Here is a 24615-nt window from a genome sequence, read left to right as displayed (position 1 = left end):
CTTTTTAAAAAGGCTGACTATGGGCACCAAGCTGAACAGACAAGCAAAGGCAGCCTGGGGATCATGGCCTGATGGATGAAGTTATGAGAGGAGAGCAAGTTCACCGTCTACTCCAAATAAAGAGAGAGGATGTAAAAAGAACCGGCCATTAGAACAGAGAAGTGGATACAATATTCTGGGAGACTGAACACAGGAGAGATCGGCAGAGTCGAGAACAAAGCTAAAGCTGGAGTCCTGCAGAAGTCACACCACCGGAACCGGGAGACAGGGTAGGCAGCAGAAGCTGCTGCTCCAATACAACAGACAAAATGCAATGGGGTCCAGGACTAGAATAGGCATGTTCTTATAATACTTTATGAAAGGGAGACAGAAAATAAAATGGCTGATGAGACAAGTGAGAGAAGGTGGTGCCAAAAGACAGTAGCAGAATCTAAAGCACAAAAGGACACTGACCTCATCTGAGTCAAAGCATGTCCGAGGTGCAGTGGCCACCAGCAAAGACCATGGAGATGCGGCCTGTGCCCAGCGATCCCAAGCTTGCATGCAAGATGTTCATTTCCTAGAACTGACAGACCAGCCCTGCAACTGCACTGCTCTCTTCATGATTCCCCCTTGTTTACATTTCTATTCCCTCACCCTACGCACACCCAATTCATAAAGAGAGTCTGTGATGAGCACTACATTCCCCAAACCGTGGCAGTAAAAATACACTTAAAATGCGTCTTAAGTTCTGCATGTTCCCACCAAGACTGACATAGGTGGGTATATTCTACTCTTGAAGGACTTACATTCTCCTTCCTTTTATTAGGGGGGAAAAAGGGTTCATTATAGGGCAGAAGTTCTAAGGTTCAAAGCTGACATCTGAGTGGAGAGCCCTGTTGTGGGACCGTTCTGTGTGCCGTGAACACGCAGCAGCCTCCCTCCCCGCTGCCCACTCACTGCCAGGAGCATCTTCCCAGTCATGACCATCAAGTGTCTCCAGATACTGCCCAATGTCCCCAAGCGGAAAAAAATCACCCCTGATTGAGAAACACCACTCAAAACTTGGAAGAGGGTGCACATATGAGATATGGATAGTTGCAATTTTCATGTAACTAAACATACAAACACATAGGAGACAATCTGTGAGTAAATGGCGTGAGAGTGAGAAGGTGGGAGCGTCGCGTTCAGAAGCACAAGGATTCCTACCAGAAAAGCTTCCCGGCCTGTGCTTCTCCTCCCCGTATGTAATGAGTTATTTCTTTGGTGAAATTCCATTCTTCTTCTAACAGATTTTTTAAACTATGGGATGCTTGAGGTAATTGCTGTAGCATTTGGATCCAGCTTCTCATGTAATCAAAATACACCTTAAAATACAAAACGTAAAGGGAGACATTTGAGAGTAGAACTTGGCAACTCAGCACTCTCACCTGAAGCTACACATCAGCAGGGCAAGAGGGGGAATGTCACAGGCACGCAGCACTGAGAGAAGCAAGGTTCTCACCACTGTTAGCTGAGGTCTAAATGAGGATTTAAAAAAAAAAATCACAAAACTAACTCCCCAGCAATTTCACACTTTATTGACAACCCCTTCAAAATCCTAACAAAGTAACAAAAATGTTCACAATGTACAATAAAGGGGAAAAAATCAAAAGAACAGCACCTAGAACTTTTCATTATGAATGTACTGTCAACATTATTCCTTTAAGAGGTTAGGATCTTCACTTAGTGACCTACATTAGCTTGAGATGCTGCCTTACGTGCGGAGAGGAGGACACCAACACCCTTCTTTGCACCATCCCTTCCTAACATCCAGATTTGTGTGATAAAATGTTTTCAAGGCTTGCAACATATATATGATGATCTACAACCAAAACATCCAGTTGTTCTGAGTGGGATTTATGCCTACCACAAGTCCTATTACAACAGCTTTCCATTCTTAAATCCTCCTTTGGATGTATCTTGTGGTCAGCAGGGTTCAACTATCAAGCAGTTTTTCTCAACAGGTTTGCAATGGCCGCATTCTAAAACAACCCTGTCTATGGACTCCTTTACTAAAATAATAGCTTGACAGGGTAGGAAATATTTGAGTCATACACATTCTCTCTCTCAGAACTTTTCAGACATCACTCCACTCCCTTCCAACGCCGAGTGTGACTCAGTGTGAAGCAGTCTGACGCCAGCCCGAGCGCCCACCCACCACTGCTCTCCCACATCCTGAAGGTGACTACGCTCGGGTTTCCACACTCAGATGTTTACAGGATTCCTTTCTTTATCCTTGGGTTTCAGTGTTTTCACCAGGCTACATCTCAGACTTCATTGTTGGGAAAGATATTTTTCTGAGATCTAGTAATAACTTTCAGTAGGCAAGCCTGAAGTCTATTCTTTATTTCAAGGCAACTTTCTTCTGCTATATCGTTCACTGTGTCTGAGTCCTCCACCCTCCAGGTATGTGGTGTGACTCTGCAGTCCTGGGTCTGTTATGACTAGAGCTGTGTGTGCAGAATCTGCATTTCATGGGTCTACCGTCCTCAACACTAGGCTCAGAACCACCCTTTCACTTCTTGGTGAGCTCCCTCATCTCCGTGTTTCTCCTTCCTGAGGACAGCACTTCTTCCTTGCGGCTCCCAAGGGACAACTATCTTTTTCGGTTTTTTTTGAAATGGAGTTTCCTCTTGTTGCCCAGGTTGGAGTGCAATGGCATGATCCCGGCTCACCACAACCTCTGCATGCCGGGTTCAAGCGATTCTCCTGCCTCAGCCTCCCGAGTAGCTGGGATTACAGGCACACGCCACCACACCTGGCTAATTTTGTATTTTTAGCACAGACGGGGTTTCTCCATGTTGGTCAGGCTGGTCTCGAACTCCCAATCTCAGGCGATCCACCAGCCTCAGCCTCCCAAACTGCTGGGATTAAGGCAGGAACCACCGCGCCCAGCCAACTCTCTGTCTTTCTATGCAATCAAGGGCTGCAAAGTCAGCTTCCTCTTGTTCCCACTGCTCCTTTTTTTTTTTTTTTTCTTGAGACAGAGTCTTGCTCTGTTTCCCAGGCTGGAGTGCAATGGCATGATCTTGGCTCACTACAACCGCTGCCTTCCAGGTTCAAGTGATTCTCCTGCCTTAGCCTCCTGAGTAGCTGGGACTACATGCGTGCACCACCATGTCCGGCTAATTTTTGTAATTTTACTAGAGACGGGGTTTTGCCATGTTGGCCAGGCTGGTCTCGAACTCCTGACCTCAGGTGATCCACCAGCCTCAGCCTCCCAAAGTGCTGGGATTACAGTTGAGAGCCACCACACCCAGCCCCAACTACTCCTTTTAAACCATAATTTGTACATGTTCTTCTTTAGAAAGCAAAACAAAAGAAAGACCCTGCCCCTTTAAGATTTATGTCATCAGCCACACCACTGGCCCCATCTTCAGACAGTTACCTATGCACTTCTAATCGGCCCTCACCTAACAGTCTCCCCTCCATCTCGGGCTCGGCCACCCTGCCATGGCTTAGCACCATGCGGAAAACCCACCAAACACTTCTTCAGTCCAGCTTCCTGATTGCCTCCATCTCCAGTGGCCCTTCCTCCACTTTTGATGGGGTTCCACCTCGGATCTTGTCATCGCCAGAACTGCTCCAACTCCCACAGCACCAGTCCAAACACCTGATAATAAAGCCTCCTCTCCTCCTTTCAGGAGATTTGTTCAACCCACTGCAACCTGTCTTAGCCCTGTCTGGAACCCCAGTCCACTGACTGCTCATTTTTCTGCAACTCACAACTCCTTCCTTTGTTCGCTTTCCTCCAGCTTCAGTTCAGATCCCATGGGCTTATCCTCTCAACAGCACTGCTATCAGCATGCCGGCGTCCCCGCTGCTGCCCGCACCCTGCAGCCCCTTACTGTCTTTTCATCTCACCTGTTGGTCAAGACCCCAAAACTGGCTTAAGCCTAACCATCCCATTCCCCCTGCCCACATTCAAGAAGCCGGGGGACTAACCATAATCACCAGCCACGTAACATTTCTGGGAATTATATTTCTATCTCTACTTAGCTCACCTGCCTTCTCTCTAGAGCCACTAGTTTGAAACTTCCCCATTTTCTTCCAACTGTCAATACCCACCCCCACCCAATCTCAGCAGATGATCTCTACCTCTCCACACAAAAATAGAAGTCATTTGGTATAAAATCTTTCATCTTCCTGGTCCCAAACATGCAAACCTACAGGGTTACATCCTCTCTTCCTCTCTTCTTTATAGCAGAGGAACTACTGTTCCTCCTAATCCCAATGCTTGTGCTTTGAATTTGAGACCCACCTCCTCCAAAAGTCTGAGGAACCTCACCCTTTTCTCATATATACATATTAATACATACATATATATATATATATATTTTTTTTTTCCCCATCTCTTTCCCTTAGCAAAGTCAAGCCTGAGGGCTTTCAAATGCCCTCAGCCAATTTAAAACTCCTCACTGGACTCACATCTTCACCACTCACCCAGCTGCAGCAGCTGGACACCCACAGTCAATCCCAACACCTTGTCCACATTTGATCCACCCGAGTCCTGCCATTTCACTATGTTTCCTTTGAATCCTTATACTTCTTTCTGTATGTATGTTACATCCTCTAACCCAAGGACTTGCATGTGCATTCCTCGAATGACCTTGAACTGCTCCTCTCACATCTGCTCTGGACCCCCAGCCTACTCTCCACCTGCAGCCAGAGACCCCACGGGCTGCCTGGGGTGCCTTCCTCTTGCCGGGCTCCTTTCCCACATGAACTGCACCTGCTACCAAAAAGGGGCTTCTCTTGATCTCTCTCTTTACAAATTAAAAAGCAAAGAGGCTAAAAAAAATTCTAAAAAGTATTCCACAAGTATCACCCAGAATAAACAAATGTTAATATTTTGTCATATTTGCTTTAGGTATGTTGTTTTCTTTAATTTTTATTTTTAAGTTCTGGGGTACATATAGATATTTTTTCAATAAGAAATAAGACACCAGAAAGTTAGTTTCTCCTTTGTTCTCTCTTCACTTCTCTTTCCTCCCTCCCCAGAGGCAATAATGATCATGAATTGAGTATATTTCCTTCTAGTCTATAAGCTTTTAAAAACAATCTCTTATTATAGAAATTACAACATATAGTATTGTTTGGTCTAAGTTTTTCATCTGTTACCTGAACTGGATTATAACGTGTATAAATTTCTGATAAGTTGCAATGCCCCCTCCTCAGAGAAGCCTGACCTCCACACCCAGTCAAATCTAACCGCAGTCCAAAAAAGACCTGTGCCTTTCCTAAGGGCATTTTTCTCAGCTGTAGTCTTGCTCACAAGGTTCTATAATCACCATGGCCCCCCCATTCTTAAACTCTTAAGAGGGAGTTTATGCTCGGCACTAGTTCCTTGGTCCCCGCATGGTGCCTGCCTGGCACACAGTGGATACCCAGTAATTAATCTGTAGGATGAAAACTTAAGAGCTTCCCTGCTCCTTTGCTCTTTATTCTTCCGCAGAAACTCAAATTGTGTACATGAGGTCTCTCGTGTGTCTTCTACAACTACCACATCTCGCCCATCATTTTCATATTTTCAATCCTTATAAATCCTTTTAAGCGGTTTCCTTAAGGCTATCATATGTTCCTATATCATGTATTATTATGTTTATTGTCTTGGTTACTTCTGAGGCCAGGGACCCAGGAAATGAGGTAACAATTCATAGCTCGGATTCAGATTTGACGCCTCAAATGCTCACCAAGTGATCTCCTTTGACTTACATGCTTCAGGGTCTGTTTTTTGAGTACAGTGGATGTCGTAACACAGAGTAAAGCCCCCAAGGTCACAGACTTTCTACATCACAACTTGCTCATCACTGCTTCCCCTCCCCCTGCTAAGACAGTTCCCATTCGGCCGTCTTCCTGGCAACCAGAGAAAGCTGTGGTGTCGCTCGTGCTCCTTCTGTCGGGCAGTTCTTCAGTCAGCAACAGAATCCCTGGAGAGACATGCTCGGCTTCTGTTACGGCTGTCACACCTCTCGATATCAAGGCTCTAGTTAATCTCTGGGTGGGCCTTCTTGGCCTACGGTGGAAAAGTATTTAGAGCTTGGGTTCATCTTCATTTTAGTTTACATTTCAAGGCAAATAATTCTAACAGTCTTTTTATTTTTGGAAGGGTACGGGAAAGGATACTGTGGCCAATTTCCTCCTTCTCAGAAGAAGGAATTTTTCTGTTTGCTGTTTTCGGTGGGTTTCCAGACAAGGGTGTTGTGTGAAACATAATTTGATTGCCAATTCAATTGCTATTCTTTCCTTCCTTCCTAATAGAAACACTGATTTTGTTTGGGCTCCCCTAGTCCTCAGAACACACCCCTGCCCTGATCCTTCTAGCACATTATAGGCCATAATTTTAAAACACTGACAGTTTCCAGTTTTTTCATCTGTGAGAAAAGAGATGCAGATAATTGACAGCAATGCCAAAACTGAACTCTAAGCCTTTCTAAAACTATCTGGGAATGTTGGCAAGTCACTTAGCCTAGGCTTCCACTATCACACAGGCTCACCAATGGCACAGAAACCGGCTGACCAGGAAGGCGTGGTTCACATGCCTGATGCTCCTCACCCTGCTCCCCTGCCACTACAGGATAAAGGGCCAGCAAAGACAGTTTGTGAAGCAAAGCATATTCTGTCTTCTTAAACTTCTGGTTTAGTTACCCATAAAGAGAGAAAAATAATAATTTGCTTGTTCCTTTTTTCCACAACTTTTCAAGATAAAGATTTTTTTGACATAAGAAATAGATAGTGGGCAAGTGTGGTGGCTAATGCCTATAATCTCAGCACTTTGGGAGGCCAAGGCAGGAGGATCACTGAGCCCAGGAGTTCAAGACCAGCCTGGGCAACACAGTGAGACTCTGACTCTACAAAAAAATTTTTAAAAATTAGCCAGGTGTGGTGGCACACGCCTGTAGTCCTAGTGACTAGGGAGGCTGAGGCAGGAGGATCGCTTGAGCCCAGGAGGTTGAGACTACAGGAAGCCGTCAACACACCACTGCATTTCAGTCTAGGTGACAGAGCAAAACCCTGTCTCAAAAAAGAAAATAAATATATAGTATTATATATAGTATTTCAAAATACAACCATTTTACACACTTAGGTCTTTTATACAGAATAATTTCTAACTCATTAAAATGATTTCTTGCAATATGCCAGATATAATATGTCTCATTCCCAGCCACATTCTTCCTTCTCTACTTCTACTACAGAGGCTGGAAAGCTCAACATGTGAATTCCTAGCCTCCATGACAACAGTGAGGCCATGCAACAGGTCTGGTCAACAAGAGGCAGGGGAAATTTGCTGGGTGGGGTTGCCGGGAGAGCTCCTATTGCTCTGATAAAAAGGTCTGGACTTGGCTGGTAAGGTCTGTTTCCCCTTTTCTTCCTGCTTAGAAAGTGAGAGTGGTATCTACAGGTGCTGCAGCCATCCTTAGAGAGGACACAGTAAATGTTAAGCAAGAATGAATGCACCCCACCTACAAGGACACAGTTTTCTTTATTATTTCATAACCTGTCACATTATGTAATCATCTATGCATATGCCCTAATGAATCTAAGGTGTACTTACGATACATGAACACTATCAGACATTACGGAAAACAAGAGAATTTCAAGTTATAGCCCTTGGCTCATGAAGCTTTCAGTCTAATTAGGGCAACCTGAGAAAAGAGTCTTTGTTTAAATGTTAAATCATATAGTTCTAATTGTAACTGCTAAAAAGGGTTCAAAGAAGGTATAGATAAACATAGGCTAAAAGTTCAAACTGTCAGATAAAGCTTTCTAGAGAAAAATAAAACCTGAAAGTAAGCCTTAAATAGGCATAGAAAGTGGAGGAGGGGGCATTTCCACCAGGAAAGAAGAATGTGAACAGAGGTTAAAAGCACAGGGCACATTCGGTGTATGTGAGAAGACAGGAGGTCTCTTTTTAGGATAAAATAAAAATAGGTCTACTCCTGCCCAAACTATTTACAAGTCCTCAAATGTGCCAGGTTCCTTAACTAACCCTTAACTCATCTTTTTAAGATTCAGCTTCCTCACTGGAAGTGCCTCCCAGACAACTCAGCAAGCTTCTCTGCTAGCACCTAGCCCTCGGGGGTGTTAGCATCTACCATGCCTAGTCCCACCAGAGTATGCGTGTCTTGTTGATCTTCAACACTCCCTGAGCCATGCAAGGTCCCCAGCACATTCTAGATATTATAAAAATGGCTGATGACAGATGGTTCACTAACGTAGGACCATGTTTTGATTCTACTTCTGAGCCATTCTGCCATAAGATGAACTATTCTACAAGTAAAGAATGAACTAGGTTAACATTTGTCAAAAATGTCCTCCAACTTAAAAACAATTGAGAATTTTTAAAATGTGGATTTCAGAGAAACACATGTAATCTAATACCAGATGGAAAGACTCTGATTCAAGATCACCACCACCGCCCCCCACAACACGCACACACAAGCAATACTTTCAGGGATCATTTCTATAATTCATTACTAGAGAAGTTTATCGGAATGGGTATGCCAACGTTGTTTGCAAAACAAGGAAATGCAGGCTTACTTTTTTTAAAAAAGAAAGAAACAAGGAAAGAAAGAAAAATTCCTCCCCACTGCTTCTGACCATAAGCATTTTATGCAGATCCTCTTCAAAAGCGTCAATGTTGCAGTCGGGCTTCTCCAAGTCCTCCAGAACCTCCTGCAGCATGAACTGGTAGTACTGCTTCATCAGCAGGCCTCCCTTCAGGACCTCCTTACACTCTCTCACCAGCTGCAAAACAACACGCACAGGTTCCAGCAGCCATCAACTCCAACCAGACAGTCAGTGTTTTACATCTTCCTACTTAAATCTTCAAAACACTCAGAAGGAACCTTGTCTCTAAAAACCCTACAATAGTTTCTAGATTCTTGATCAGTTCATTTTATGTAAATACCTTAGTAGTCTCAATTGAGTAACAACAAAATAGTGAAAATAAAATAATTTAACACTGCAGCATGGATACACAGAGAAAATACCATATAGGTAATTACTGCTTTGCTAAAATAAATTCTCTTACCAACAAACTTAGATAGAAAGTAAATCCCATAGAATAAAATCAATTTTTCTACGAATTCACATTAAAAGAAATGTGAAAAAACTCCTAATGAAATTGGAAAATTTTAATAAAAAACATAATAAAGATTCAAAGGTACTTATATACCACAAAGCAGGTGGCCTTCACAGTAATTCAGCATAGTTTACATACTGTGACTTGTGGCCCAGTCTACCATCAAAAAATAACCAGCAAAACCAACCAACCAACTTAATATTATGTGATGAAATTAGATAAAAATCAACGGAAAAAACAAAGGATAGGCAATTTTGCAATATATAGATCGAACAGGTAAATAGGTAATAACCTGCCAAATGTTGGCAGAAGGTTTAAATGAGACAACCTGGAAAGCCCTTCCCATTAATAAAAAGACTGAGACACGACGTACACAAATTCTAATGAACAGGGACTATAGTATGAGATCACACAGTCACGTTCGTTTTCATACATGTTAGCGAAACCTTCACTGCTGCTAATAAAAAGGTAAACCGATACAAACTTTTTAAAGTCTAAAAATGTATGACTCATCTATTTACTGTTATGTTTTACACTCAAGAGATAATCAGAGATCTAAACTAAGATTTCTATACAAGCATATTTATCACAATGTTATTTAAATCAATGGTGATTAACCAAATAAACTGTGATGTGCCTATACAGTAGACTACTATTGCAGCTATTTAAATTCTTGCTTTTGAAAAATACTTAAAGGGAAAAAAATCGCACACACACATACTTACTTGTATGTGTAGGAAGTTATGTGCAGGAAAAACAAATGGATGGAAATACACCAAAATGTTATAGCAGTTATCTCTGAATGTCAGAATAACAGGTTTTTAAAATTATTTTTGATTTTGATTTTTGTTTGTATCACTTTTTAGACTTTTCTAAATTTCTAAAATAAACACGGATTGCTTTTATTGACAGAAGTCTCTCCCAGAAATGTTTTAAAAGTAATTATCCACTGTAAGAGAGCTATGGCTACAGTAAAATCTAACAAAAAGTGTTCTGTTCAGATTATATAATTATCAATTTATCTATTAAAGATGTCACTTAGGTGCTTATAACTGATCTTTGAATGCATTTAAACCAAAATTTCTACTTTCTTTTTACTCTAGCAATGCTACATTAATCTAAGTATTGTTTTTATTTTTCAAAGTATTACAACATACATTACTATTTAGTCCTCACAATAGCCCCATGAGCAAAAGACAAACTCCACCTTGCTTTACCAGGCTGTATTTCTGAAGTAAAGCAGGCTATATTTCTGAAGTATTTCTTTTATAGAGAAGGGAGCTGAGAAGTTTTTTACCAAAATGTCCTAGATAACCACTGCGACGCTGAGGATGAGTTAAAAGCAAGGCCAAAGTGGACAGCAAGACAATAACCAGAAACAAGATGGTGAGAAGGACGGGGAGCTAATGTGGAAACAGAGCTCTGGCTGGTGCTGGGTATGAACCGAAGGGATGGAAGTGAGACGCAGGAGACGATCTCCAAATGACTTTCATTCGTCATTCTATTCTACTCCTAATTAAACAAACAAATCCTATTTTGTACCTAGTGTATGACCTGTATTCACCTGCCTTCCCTCAATCTGTACTGCTCAGCTATGCTCTGTCTCATCATTCACAGAGCCAGGGAGCTCTTAGCCCTTCAATCCCTATGGGACAGACACGTACAATCTACAAAAAACATACCAACCTTTCTTCTTTTGGGGACAAGGTCTGGAAATTTTTATTTTATATGGCAAATGTCAATATGTTAATATCACAAATCATAAATACAGACTCTCTTCAGCACTCACTCTGCTGGATACAACTGCTTCCACCCATTCCTCTGCTGCTCCTGGGATAGCAAACACCCGTAAGACCCCACCCAGAATGAACAACAACGAAGAAATCATAAGCTGTCACTACTGTTTAAACCACACCACTGCTTAAGCAAGCAAAAAGTCCAAACCCCTCCCCTATGCCTATTCTAGACATTTATCTATTTACATGTACTTCAAATAGAAAAAAAAATAAATTTAAGAATCTTATACTCTACCTCTAATGAACGAATTTTAAATTTTAGTCTTCAAAGACTGAAACTTTAAAACACTTAGAACAAGGAAGTGGATGACAGAAAGGATGAACCACAATCTTATCTTTGAGGACTGCATATAAAGAACATTTTTAATTAGCCTAAAAAACACGGCTTAAAACCATGGACATTCATTTCTCACTATTTGCGACAATTAAGAAAAAAAAGGAACTCAAAATAAAAATGGTAAGCCTGTAGGATAATAATTGCTAAATATTTTAAAGAGTCTTTGAAGCAAACCTGCTTAATACTCAAGAGAGATGGTTCTCCAGCAGGTCTTTGCTCCAGTCTTAACTTCAGACACTCATGGATGACATTCAGAAGGACTCGGCAGAGAACTAGGAAGGCAGGTTCGAATGAAGGTAAATCCATGGCCTTCAGCTCCTCCCACGACACAGCGCTGCATTTCTGCTCAGATGAAGGCGGTGTCCTTGACAACTGCACATAATCTGAACCCCACATGGGATCTGGAAATTCAGAAAACTATAACAAAAATTCAACAGGCACAGATTAAAAGAGCATACAAGACAATGTCCTATGGTTGTGGTTATAAACTATTATTCTCTACAACGTGCTAATGAATCTACAAAATTCTAATTTTACAGGGAAAAAATATTTAATAATTTAATGAATTCAATAATTCAACGTTTTCAACATAGATCCTAAAAGTTCTAAGAATGCTGGAAACTATAATGAGAACTAAAACCAAATTGCAATACTTTTATCAAAAAAGTATATTAGAAAAAGAATCAGGTTCATCTTTAACATTTTTGCATTACACTCGAAATGATCAGAACACTTTATTTTTAAGGTTATATACAGCACTATCCAAAACTATCTCCAGACTGGATAAATAAAAACACAAAATTACTAAAATTAGAAAAAACATTACAAAATAAAGTAACAGCTCATCCTAAGTAGGCATTTATGAAAAACAAAAACTAATCAGTTCCACTAGTTCTTCTGTTCATTTGTTCTCCTGAGCTGTCCTGAACGACGCTGATAGAAAAATAAAAAAATTGTTAAGATCAACCTGGTTGGCACGACTCAGTTATCTGTTGACGTTTCCTGGGAACCCTAGTAGTGTTGCATTGTTCCCTACTCCACCACCACTCCCCCGGTTCTTTTAGCTGTTCCTCTCAAATTCCTTACACCTTTCCCCATAAAGTAGGGGATCTGGAGTGTTGGGAGTGCTCTCTCTCCACCTGGCCACTCCTCCCTGGCTCCCCAAGGCCCCTGCTTCTCCTCCCTTTGGTCCTCACCCACCTTCTCCCTGCTCCATGGAAACTGTTTATTCCCTCCCCACCATTCCCCACCAGAACCCCTACTCCCTGCCATGAGAGTATTTCACATTCCACCATAACTTGGTGACACGACTTCCTGAGGGCAAGGACTTTCACTTCCTTAACACTATACTACCAAGGACCGTCCCCACTCCTGGCACTGACTACAGCAGGCAGTAACTGTCGCTGCGTTCATGAATGATGTCCTCATCTGACACTTCCAAGTGCTGCCCCCGACCTGCCGGTCTACCAAATATGGCCCAAACAACTTGAGCTGCTACGGAAGGTCCTCCTTTATGCAGTCTCGCCCTCCAGCGCTGCCTTCTTTCCTGCCTCCACCTGACACATTCAACCAACCCTCACACACGTGTGCCGTCACCAATCTCGCTGCCCACGCTTCCTCCCCACCTGGAAATGTTCACCTCTTTATTTTCCACTTCAAAATCCTTAGTTTTCAAGGTTCGCCTCATGATACCTTTCCAGTGACTTTCTTCTCGCCCCCAACAGCGTGCCAACTGAAACACTCTAAACCCTGAGCTTACCTTGACTTTCATGATAGAGACTGTGTGGCTTAATGAGAAAACAACCAAGATCCAAAAATCAGAAAAGCTGGTTCCGAGTCAATTAGCGATGTGATTCTGGAAGCACTGAGTAGTCTCTCAGGGTTGGTTTCTTCATTTTAAAAACAGAGCTATCATCTACTTCTTATCAAGATTAAACAGCATGCTGTACATATGGGAAAAACACTTTAAAAACATACTACATATAACGTTTGTAAAATCACCACTGTTAACATCTTGGTCTCTCCTACTGGACCATTAGTTGCTTTACAGCAAATATAAGCAGCCATATCTTAAGTCAGGCTTGCACAAACTCCCACATCAGGACTCAACGAATCACAAAGAGCTCAGCTGCAGAGTGCACTAATTTTTATGGCTATTATCTTCTTCAGGATGGTTCCCTGTTTCCGTGTTTTTCGCATTTCCAACAGACAGCTTGGCTTTCACTAATTAATGCCCATTCATGGCCTTCCACGCTTTTCTTTCCTTGAACCATACATGCAGATGTTTAACAAGCTTTATCAATTCTACTAAATAGTCCTCAAATCCATCTTCTCCTCTACACTCTAACTGCCTTAACTCACAGTGGATCTTCAACTGTTTTTCTGATTACAACACGTCAATCTACGGACCTCTCAATAACTCACAAAGTGATTTTGTTCGAAGGCTTGTCTTAGCCCTTCTAATGTAAAATGCAATGCTTCACTGACAGCCCTAAGTGTGAGACACTTCATTTAGCCTAATGGCCTGGTCCCTGCATAGATCTTGATCCTTATCTCCTGCCACCACCTTTTTCTCCTTTACCCATAACAAACATGCCTCTGTGCTTTTGCACAAATTAATCCCTTTCATTATCAGAAGTTCTGATCTGCTGACAGTGTCCTGTCCCTGGTGAACTCTTCCTCTCATTAGGAAGAAGCCCAGATGCCACCCTCCTCTATGAAGTTTTCCGTGACTGCCTCAAATAACTCATTTAATCTCTCCCGTTTCTCACAGTATTTGTGCCTTGCAAATGCTTCCTCCATTGTATTTATCATGCTTTACTGTAATGCATTATTTTATCTATTTACCCATTAGATCATCATTTCCATGAAAAAGATTGTTTATCTCCAGTTAACTACGGGTCTCCAAAACTTAGCTTGGTACCTGCCTCGTAATAGATGCTGAACAAACGTTTGATGAATAAATTAATAGGTAAACACTCCTATAAAAGTGCCAGTGTCTCTTCTTCCCCAGCTATTAACAATCTAACACTAAAGAATGGAACATATGATATCATCAACCTTGTTAACAAGTTCTTAGTCCTCAAATTCCCTGTTGTACTGCTTAATGCCAACAGTAATTATTATAGTGATAGGCTGACAAGCTCTACAGTTTTAAAAGTGGATGCTTTGATTTTCAAAAAAATAACATATACACTTGGCATAACTGAGATACATTTAACGACAGAAATGAGGATATGCCTTCTTCTTAGTATAAAATTCCCATAAAAATTAAATGCCTGAAAACAAAAATTCTTGTTTCTTAAAACATAGACTTTTAATCTACTATAACCTGACATGAAGTAACGTCAGTATATAAGCACTAAAATATAAAGTTGGTAGAACATACTGAGTGTTTCCACGTAGTAATCTGCATTAGCACTAAAGAAAACAAGATTAATTTATCCTTCTACATCTAATACATACTTCTGCACTTAAATTAGTACACACTTGGGTTTCCCTAACAGGCAAGAATTTCTAAAATAGCCACTAAAATAATTACTTGTGACAAATGTGGTCAGGGTTGTGAAAGGAAAATAAATCTTGGAGCCCTCAAATCATTAAGCTAAAGGCAAAAGTCAAGCTGGGAACTGCTTAGGGCAAACCTGCCTCCCATCCTATTCCCTCTGCTCACTGAGATCGATGCATATCTGATTGCCTCTTTTGGAAAGGCTAATCAGAAATTCAAAAGAATGCAACGTTTTGTCTCTCACCTATCTGTGACCTGCAAGAACCATCCCTGCTTCGAGTTGTCCTGCCTTTCTGGATGGAATCAATGTACATCTTACATATACTGATTGATGTCTCATGTCTCCCTAAAATGTACAAAACCAAGTTGTGCCCCAACCACCTTGGGCACATGTCGTCCGGATGTCCTGAGGCTGTGTCACAGGCATGCTCTCGTCCTCAACCCTGGCAAAATAAACTTTCTAAAGTAACAGACCTGTCTCAGATATTCAGGGTTCACAGCTTAAGGTATGCCTAAGTAAAGGCTTTGGACAATATAAATGCTTCCCTCCACCGCCTTCGGTATAATGACATCAGAAAACAATGTTTTATACAACTCAGTAAACTTTCTAAGATAAAATTCTAAACAATTCTTTTGGGATTCCAAGCAGTCCCAGCCTGCTGACTTTCTTTACAGGCTCGCTGAGCCAAAGGCAGGATCCCTAGTTTTCAAAAAGTGCAAGACCACATTGCCTGGGAGAGCCAACGGCCAGACCTCCAGTGACGGAGGAAACCCCTTCCTGCTGCAGGTGCTTGGTATGTCAATACATGTCCAGACAGACAGGAGCAGATGGTTCAAAAATTCAGCACTTCAGAGGAAACAGCAATTTCCTTAAGAGGAGACCAAAGGGAAGAATCAGAACAGCTGGGTTCAATTAATACCGACTTAATGTAGAAAATAGGAGAGAACAATAAAAATACTCTAATACGAGATCTCATTAAAGTCCTCTAGAAAATAATAAATTAAGACTTCTGAAATAAACTCAAGAAAGACAGTGAAAATAGAATGAACACTGCTAAAACTGATTTAATAATCTAGAATTAACTGCAGAAATTACTACTATAACTCAGCAAAAAAAAAAAAAAGATGAAATGGAAACTTTGAGTAAAAAACAAGAGACATGGAAGTCAGATCTAAGGGCTCAAACGTAAGAACAATCGGAAAAGGGGAGAAAAGCATTTTGTACAGTCAAAATATCACTAAGACGTGAAGCAGCAGCGGCCTCTGAATAGGGACAAACTCAAAGTACAATTCATTTACCTCCTCTGAAAAACTATTCGAAGTATGGCTATGGTACAGTCTAGTTAAATGACAACTAGACTGGAACAAAAAAATCACAAGACAGGGAAAGAAAAACAGCAAATGAAGTGAAAAGCCGTAAATTTAACAAAACTTACATAGGTTGTGCATCCCTAATCTGAAAACCCCAAATCCGAAATGCTCCAAAATCCAAAACTTTTTCAGCACTGACATGTTTTGGATGCTCAACTGGTATCCATTCTTGCAACTACTCTAAAAACCAAAAAACCCTGAAGTCCAAAACACTTCTGGTCCCAAGCATATCGGATAAGGGATTTTCAATCTCTATACGCAGATATAACTATATGATGATAATTTGGATATTGGCTATAATTTGAGTTCTAGAATGAAATATTAAAAACACAATTTAAGTACACTATAAAGAAAAGACCTGGATCTTGCATTCCGAATTATTACAATAAAACCCACGGGCGCAGAAAGGTACAGCGCCGTGCAGGAACACGTATCTGTCATCATCTTATTCCAGTGAAGAGTACAGGATCACACACGGTGGAAAACCCCAGATCAAGCCCAGCCACACTGGGAAGATTCAATAATATAAGGACACGTATAAAAATGCATAGTAAATTCTTACAATTTTATGTTGCCTTGGCATGCACTTTGAATCTAAGTGGCACCTTCTCATAGCAGAAGCAGGGCTCTGTCACCCTTGACATAGGGTGCAGTTCTACACTGCCTCCCAGTTTCTCAACACGGCTGATCCAGATACCTGCCTTACACAACTTCCTCCTGGTGACCACCTCCCTATGGACAGCTACACACAGCCTGCTTCCCTGGATCTGACCCTCCTACCTCTCATGGACAGTGCAGACACAGCACTGTGACTACCTCAGTAACAGCATGACCTCCTGAACTTGTGCCTGCTTGCTTTAAACCCACCAATTAAACCTCCTGGAGGGAAACCTGTTTGGACAATACCTCGGACTCTATGAAGGCGTTGGCCCATGGGTCCCTCCCTCTCTCCCTGCTTGCATTTCCTGATCTCTGCGTGAGCAGCCTCTAGGTGTGCCGTGTACCCTCCAGAACCTGCAAGTAATAAAATCTTTATTTCCATCTTGTGTCTCTTCTAATCATTGAAAGGGTGCTCTCCATCTTAGAGATTCAATATTAAGACTAAGAAATGTAATTACAATAATAATTCTGATGTCATGCTGTGTGGATCTGACAAATCCACAATAAAGTCCATGTGGAAGAAAGTAATGCGCAAAAATAAAAACAGCACAGAAACTTCTGAAAAGAAAGAATGGGCAAAACTGTCCTACAAGATACCAAACCTTACTAATAAGCCTACTCTATTTAAAATAGAAAAATCCTGCACAGTAATAAACAGATCAGAACACAGAAACATACCCAATTATCTATAATTTAATGTTAAAAAAAAAGGTAGGCAGCAGTTTAAAGAAGTTGGAAAATAATGGGTTATCTAATATATGTTATAAGCAATTAACAGAAAAATAATGACATGCTTACCTCATACTATACCTCACAGTATCACAAGTAGCATTCATTTCTAAAATTACGTATTTTAGAAATTCTTACTGGTTATTATGGGAAATCAAAGTATGTATTAAACACAAAAATACATGCTGAACAATACATTTGGAAAAAGAAATTCCCAATGTAGTAAAATCTAAAGATAGAGTTCTGCATTAGGTTAAACTATATAAAAATTCTCAGTTTCAATCATTGAAAATGATCAAATATTGGCAATTTAGTACAGGTCAAACTGAAAAAAAGAATTATGGGGAAAAGTGGCGGTAACAGGGTTTCAATTCCCCTTCAACGTCCTCTCATAAAAATGGAGCAATGAGGACAGCAAAACCAAAACTCTATGAGAAAAACTTTCAACAAAACTAGATGAAAAGCGGTCTTCATGACTCCCCAAAGAGAAGAGGTGGCGGGAAAACCATGAACAATTCCAAGCGCCATGTGGCATCAGCATGAGTGGAGGGAAGCAGAGGAAATTAACAGGGTGTCTGATGGGCATAAAGGGGCAGATTCCCAAGTCATGATGAGTGCTCTATGAAAAGCTCACAGAGTCTACAGAGAACTTCTGTGAAATTAGGACTTATTTTGGCACTATTCATGAGTGAAGGCAAGGAGTTGGCAGTAAGGTCTGAAAGGGCTGGAGTGGTTTAGGCCCCATAATATCTTAAATCTAGTATCCAAAATTCCCTTCCAGGAATTCTGGGCTCCACACCAAGAAAAAAACTGCTCAACTGAAATCCAACTCCCCAGTAAAGGATAATAGGAGGAAAGGGAAGAGGAGATCAAGAACATGGGAAGAACAGTCCACAGACCTCAAACAGTAACAGACCTCAAACAGTAACAGAGAAGATGGTTTGAAACTTGAGAAGAAGGTACTGAGAGCCCCGATCCCAAACACTTTCCTAACTCCCTCTCTCCTTTAAATTCATGGTAACAAGTATCATGTTTAAAAATAAGCAACAGAAAAAAACTGTTGTAGAATCTAGCACAAGGTTATTAAAAGCAGAGAGAGAATCCCAGCACTTTGGGAGGCCGAGACGGGCGGATCACGAGGTCAGGAGATCGAGACCATCCTGGCTAACACGGTGAAACCCCATCTCTACTAAAAATACAAAAAACTAGCCGGGCGAGGTAGTGGGCGCCTGTAGTCCCAGCTACTCGGGAGGCTGAGGCAGGAGAATGGCGTAAACCCGGGAGGCGGAGCTTGCAGTGAGCTGAGATCCGGCCACTGCACTCCAGCCTGGGCGACAAAGCGAGACTCCGTCTCAAAAAAAAAAAAAAAAAAAAAAAAAGCAGAGAGAGAAAAAGGAGAATAATCCTCCAGACAGTGAGCACTTGCCAGAAAGATATGTCCACTAAACAGATGAGAACTGTAGCCCGATTTCTGAAATAAGCTAAAAGAAATGAAGAAAATCATAAAAAATATAAAAGAATGACATAAATTAGAATTAAAAAAAAAAACCAGTGATAGAACTCAGAATTTAATTTTTAAATCAAAAATCAAGTCAATTTTATTTCCCAAATCAAAAACAAACTAGAAGGCACATAAGAGCAAATAAACAAAACAGGTAATACCTTCACAGAAATGAGGTCAACAAAAGAAAACTTTGTAACTCAAAAAGAAACTAAGAAAAAGAAAAGGTCTGAAATGAAGTGACAGAGAAGGCAGGCAAAGTAGATCCAAAATATATAAAGAGCCGTTCCCAAATAGAATTGGGTCAGTGAAGCAAAAAAAAATGTGAAACTGTAAGTTAAGAAACTCATGAGAAATTTAAAAACAGACTGACAAAAAAACAAAACTATGGATTAAAAGTATATACCATGTATCTGAAAATATCAAATTGGAAAAACCAACACCATGTAAAACCAGCAGAGTTTGAAGACCAAAAAAAAAAAAAAAAAAAAAAAAAAAAAAAAAAAATCTTTAGGTATTCAGCAAACAAACAAAACAAAGGTAAGTGGAAACAAAAAATCACATTGTCATCAGACCTTTCAACATCAATGCTTCCTGTCAAAAGACAATGAATAACAAATTGATCCAGGGAAAGAAAATATAAACCAAAGACTTTATGGACAGCCAAACAAACTTCCAAGTATAAATGTTGCAAACTGTTAGAAACATGGAAGAACTCAGGAAAGGCTGTCCTCCTGAGTCCTTACTTAGAAATCTACTAAAGAACAGGTGTCACTTAACCAGAATGACGCAAGAGACTGGGACATACTAATTAAAAATGAGCCTTTAAACAAAATGCGAAACTTCTATCTACATGTCTATTATAAATATTTTATCTACACACATACACACAACCCTGAAGAACTGAGACTAAATGACAGCTATGAGGGAGAAAGTACTGTCATACATGGCTGTATGACCTGACAATATAGATATACCACACCACTAACATCTGGGGAAAAGGAAAGGGCATATGAAAGACCTTAGCATTTCACTGGCAGTAAAAGAAAATTACTTCAAAAGAAAACTTGAGAAATAAAAGGATAATTCCAATAGCTCAAAGTTGGGAACTAAGAGATTAAAAAATTGAAGGGGGGATATTAAGGGTATTATGTAAAGATATTAATACAAAGACATCTTGGGGGAAATAAACTCATCTTAAACATTAAAAGTAAATAAATAAACAAAACTACATACTTCCAAAAAGCTTACACTAAGAAATAGAAGGATAAAACATAAAATGTTTTAAAAGATTATCCCTGTCAGAGAAGCTAAACTTCTTTGAGAATACATTTAGATTTTCTTGTAAAATCAAGTATTTTACATAATTGTAATAAAAACAAAGTAAAAACCAACATCTAAAAATAAAATTTTAGGAAATCTATGAATAGATCAACAAAATGTGATATAGCCATACAATGGAATATTATTCAGCCATAAAAAGAAATGATACATACCACAGCAAGGATGAGCCTTGAAAACACTATGCAAATGAAAGAAGCCAGTCTCAAAAGACCACATACTGTATGACCCCATTTATATGACCCCAAATATTAAGAGACAGAAAGTAGATTAGTGGTTGCCTAGGGATGGGGCTAGTGAGCACAGGAATTGTGGAGGTGACAGCTAAAGGGTACAGGACTTCGTTTAGGGGCAATGAAAATGTTCCAAAGTTAGACAGTGAGGATGGCTGCAGTGGCGATGGTTGCACAACTCCAAATATAGAGAACCACTGAACACTTTAAAACAGTGAATTTTATGCTATGTAAATTATATCTCAATAAAGCTATTATTTTGGAAATACAGTAGAAAAAAAGAAGAGAATGTAATTGTGTATCTAGTCAGAGGCAGAGCCACGAGAAGAAATATTCCAAAAGTCTTTACAATGCAGTTATCTGATGTTACATCCACAGAGGGTTATAACCTAAGGATGGTCAAAAACAAAACTGGAACTGGTTTCCAATAATCACACTGAGATGACTGTGTATTCTGGAATACAGTCGGTGTCTGATATTTTATCATGCTGGTATCACAGAATATTAGGCCTCTCAATAAAAAAGAAAGGTGGTGATATATGGATTAAGTTAGAAGAGATTAAGCAAAAATCTGAAATCCTGAATCTGAATCAGAAGTATCAGAAAGGACTTGTAATACATTTTGTGTATGTGTTTTCATCTGTCCACTAAAGAGTAAAACAATGACAAGCCACAATTTCAGTTGCAATGAACAATGCTGGTGTCCAGACAGTGGTCTTAGAATACACCATTTCTCAATAAAAGGAACTAGGGTTCCTTAAAAATATATCTGATTCTCAGCAGCCAGGCGCAGTGGCTGGTACCTGTACTCTCAGCACTCTGGGAGGCCAAGGTGGGCAGATAACTTGAGGTCAGAGTTTGAGACCGGCCTGGCCAACATGATGTAACCCCGTCTCTACTAAAAATACAAAAAAATTATCTGGGTGTGGTGGCACATGCCTGTAATCCCAGCTCTCAGGTGGCTGAGGCACGAGAACCACTTGAGCCCGGGAGACAGAGGTTGCACTGCACTCTAGCCTGGGCAAAAGAGTGAGACTCCGTCTCAAAAAAAAAAAAAAAAAAAAAAAAAAAAGAAAGAAAAAGAAAAACGAAATATATCTGACTCAGCCTGCAACAGATACACAGTGTCAGACTAGAATAGCCAGTTACACTAAATAGCATGGAAGCTATCAAAGGGCTGTGAAAAAAGGAGTCAAGCCAATTGAATATGTTTCCATTATCCAAAGATGGGACGTGAACATTAATTATAATAATAATTACTTCAATAGATTACAGTAATGACATCCACAGATTGAGACATACCAAATGTGTTTAAATTCATGAGTTCAAAATCATACTTACAACAATATTTAGTCACCAATAAACCACATTATTATTTTTAAAAATAGTAAATAAAAGGGAAAGAATCAAGCACATTTATCTTGCCATTTGTGTCAACTATTCCACTAAGTAACCATAAAATAGGTGAGGAAAAGTTTATCCTTTTAGCAATATCTAATAAGTGAAATGAATAATAAAGAAGCTAATAAATGAATAAGAAATGAGAGAATTAGAATATCTTCACTTTTGAGCCCTTAATGAATTAAGGAATCTAGGCAATGTTCATCAACTACTACTAATGGCACAAATAGTCAGATATGTGTGTCCTGGGAAAGTAGTGTTAATACAATCAACAATTTAAAAAAATCCTGAATTTGATCAAGCCACTCTATTTTACAGCCAATTCACAGAGAAGACACAGAAAATAGAAACATGTGGGCCAACTGGGACACAATCATAAAAAATTCAGACCCTACAGGATAAACAACTCTGCTATACGGCAAAAAAAAAGGGCAGGGGAGAATCTATAGACTAAAACACTTTAGAAATATAATGAACAATGACAACACATGGACATTATTTGCAAACTGATTCAAAGTGTAAAAAGAAAGCCATGACAATTATAAAATTTTAAAATAATCTCTGAGTACAAATAAAATAAGGTAGTCATAAAATAATAACAGACATGACTATATAAAAATGTGAAATTTCTATACAGTGGTATCCTAAGCAAGTTAAAAGGCAAATTGAAAGAAATATTTACAAACATCAGAGAAAAATGAATAAAATTCATAAATAGTTCCAACAGATCAATAATAGAAAGGCAGCCTAACAGAAAATGAGCAAAATAAATAAAAAAGCGAAAAGAAATGCAAATGGCCAATAAACATGAAAAACAGGCTCAGTGTCACCAGAAATGAAGAGAAAGATTTAGGCTGGGTGCCAGTGGCTCACACCTGTAATCCTAGTACTTTGGGAGGCTAAGGTGGGCAGATCACTTGAGGCCAGGAGTTCGAGACCAGTCTGGCCAACATAATGAAACCCATCCCTACTAAAAATACAAAAAATTAGCCAGGTGTGGTAGCACATGCCTAATCCCAGCTACTTGGGAGGCTGAGGCATGAGAATCGCTAGAACCTGGGAGGTGGAGGCTGCCATAAGCTGAGACTGTGCCACTGCACTCCAGCCTGGGCAACAGTGTGAGGCTCTGACTTTAAAAAAAAAAAAATCAGTCAATCAATCAATGAAATTACATTTTTTGCTGATCATGGTTACAAAATGAGGAAAAATCAAATTTCTTCTATACTGTTGGGTAAAGTACACATTAGTACAGTCTTTTTGGAGAGCAATTTGGCAACATATATCAAAGACGTGAATGTGCATACCCCATGACCTAACAACTCCATTTCAATTAACCATTCTTACAAAAACAACAGAATAAGTTCATAAAGGGGTGTGTACAAGAATGTGGCTACATTGTTTACACGAGCAAAAACATTAAATTTCCATCAAGAGTGAAATAATTATGGTACATTCATATAATGGAATACCATGTAGCAGTTAAATGGAATTTAACAACTATATATGTGTATATATATATGTATCTCCAAAGTAGACAACATGGGAGAAACCCCTCAAGTTGTAGTATGATACGTACAGCATTATCACATTTGTTTTAAATAATTACATGTATTACATAACAAAGAGATAATTTATAGAACCACAAAAAACTCTAGAAAATATAAACCAGATGATAATTACTCTGAGCAGTGACAGAGGACAGGAACTTTAAAAATATACTCCAATAAATAAAACAAAAGCATACTGTTTTTAAAAATGAAGTGTTAGATACAAATAGCCTTTACATTACCCTTCAAAAGTCAGTTTCTGTGATTCTATACTGGGATCCTATCACAAACTGAAATTCCTACACAGGCCCAGTAAGTGATTTAAACAGGTGCACTTGGGTGGCCATAAGACGAACCATGGATACTGTGGTAACTGGAGCCCTTATGCTGCTAGTCATGTGGGAATGTGGACCCAGTGTTGACAGACTTCCCAGTATTTCAAGGAAAACACAAAATCTGGATTTTCCCACGTAAAAATGTTAGACACTAAGTCAAAAAATATTTAAAACACTGTGTGGGACAAAATGTAACTTTGGGGGACTGTACACTGTCAAGAGCATACACGGCTTTATAGCCAGAGCTCTGGGTTCATATCCAGGCTATGCCACTTCCTAGGTGTGTGACCTGATAAGTTACTTGCCCTCTTCCTTGCCCCAGCATACAGCCAGGGTTCAGTTAATGCTAGCTACTAGTCTTCATAATATTACTATTGTGCTGTTGTTATCATGGGATCCAGTTCTCAGCTGAAAGCTGATGACTTCTGGCTTACCTGTGATATTATATTAGTTTGAGTCAGTTTGCTCATTATAGCCCAAAATAATGTACACAACCTCCTACTTTCCTTTGCATGTTGGTATGTTCAAGAAAACAGAAAACCGGTCAGGCGCGGTAGCTCATGCCTGTAATCCCAGCACTTTGGGAGGCCGAGGTGGGCAGATCACGAGGTCAGGAGATCGAGACCATCCTGGCTAACATGGTGAAACCCCGTCTCTACTAAAAATAAAAAAAAAAAGTAGCTGGGCGTGGTGGCAAGCACCTGTAGTCCCCGCTACTCAGGAGGCTGAGGCAGGAGAATGGCGTAAGCC

At 40.0% G+C, this 24615-nt stretch overlaps 1 protein-coding gene across 7 annotated transcripts in view; it reads right to left on the bottom strand.

Annotated features, from left to right (window-relative positions):
• Positions 1 to 24615, bottom strand: part of MAP3K4 (mitogen-activated protein kinase kinase kinase 4) — a 127618-nt gene that overhangs the window by 35677 nt on the left and 67326 nt on the right. For 6 of the 7 annotated variants that reach the window (XM_050786827.1, XM_050786833.1, XM_050786832.1 and 3 more), the window contains exons 4-6: positions 11414 to 11656; positions 8623 to 8769; positions 1189 to 1346 (exon numbers count right to left, since the gene is read on the bottom strand). In XM_050786827.1, the coding sequence (XP_050642784.1) occupies positions 1189 to 1346; positions 8623 to 8769; positions 11414 to 11656 (548 nt within the window). Of the gene's footprint in view, positions 1 to 1188; positions 1347 to 8622; positions 8770 to 11413; positions 11657 to 14977; positions 15779 to 24615 lie in introns of those variants that run through there. The other variant, XM_050786834.1, reaches the window with a different exon arrangement.

The sequence above is a fragment of the Macaca thibetana genome, chromosome 4 (genome assembly GCF_024542745.1).
Source record: "Macaca thibetana thibetana isolate TM-01 chromosome 4, ASM2454274v1, whole genome shotgun sequence".
NCBI classification, from domain to species: domain Eukaryota; kingdom Metazoa; phylum Chordata; class Mammalia; order Primates; family Cercopithecidae; genus Macaca; species Macaca thibetana.
The sequence above is the reverse complement of the archived record's forward strand: the minus strand, read 5'-3'. Positions and strand labels throughout refer to the sequence as shown.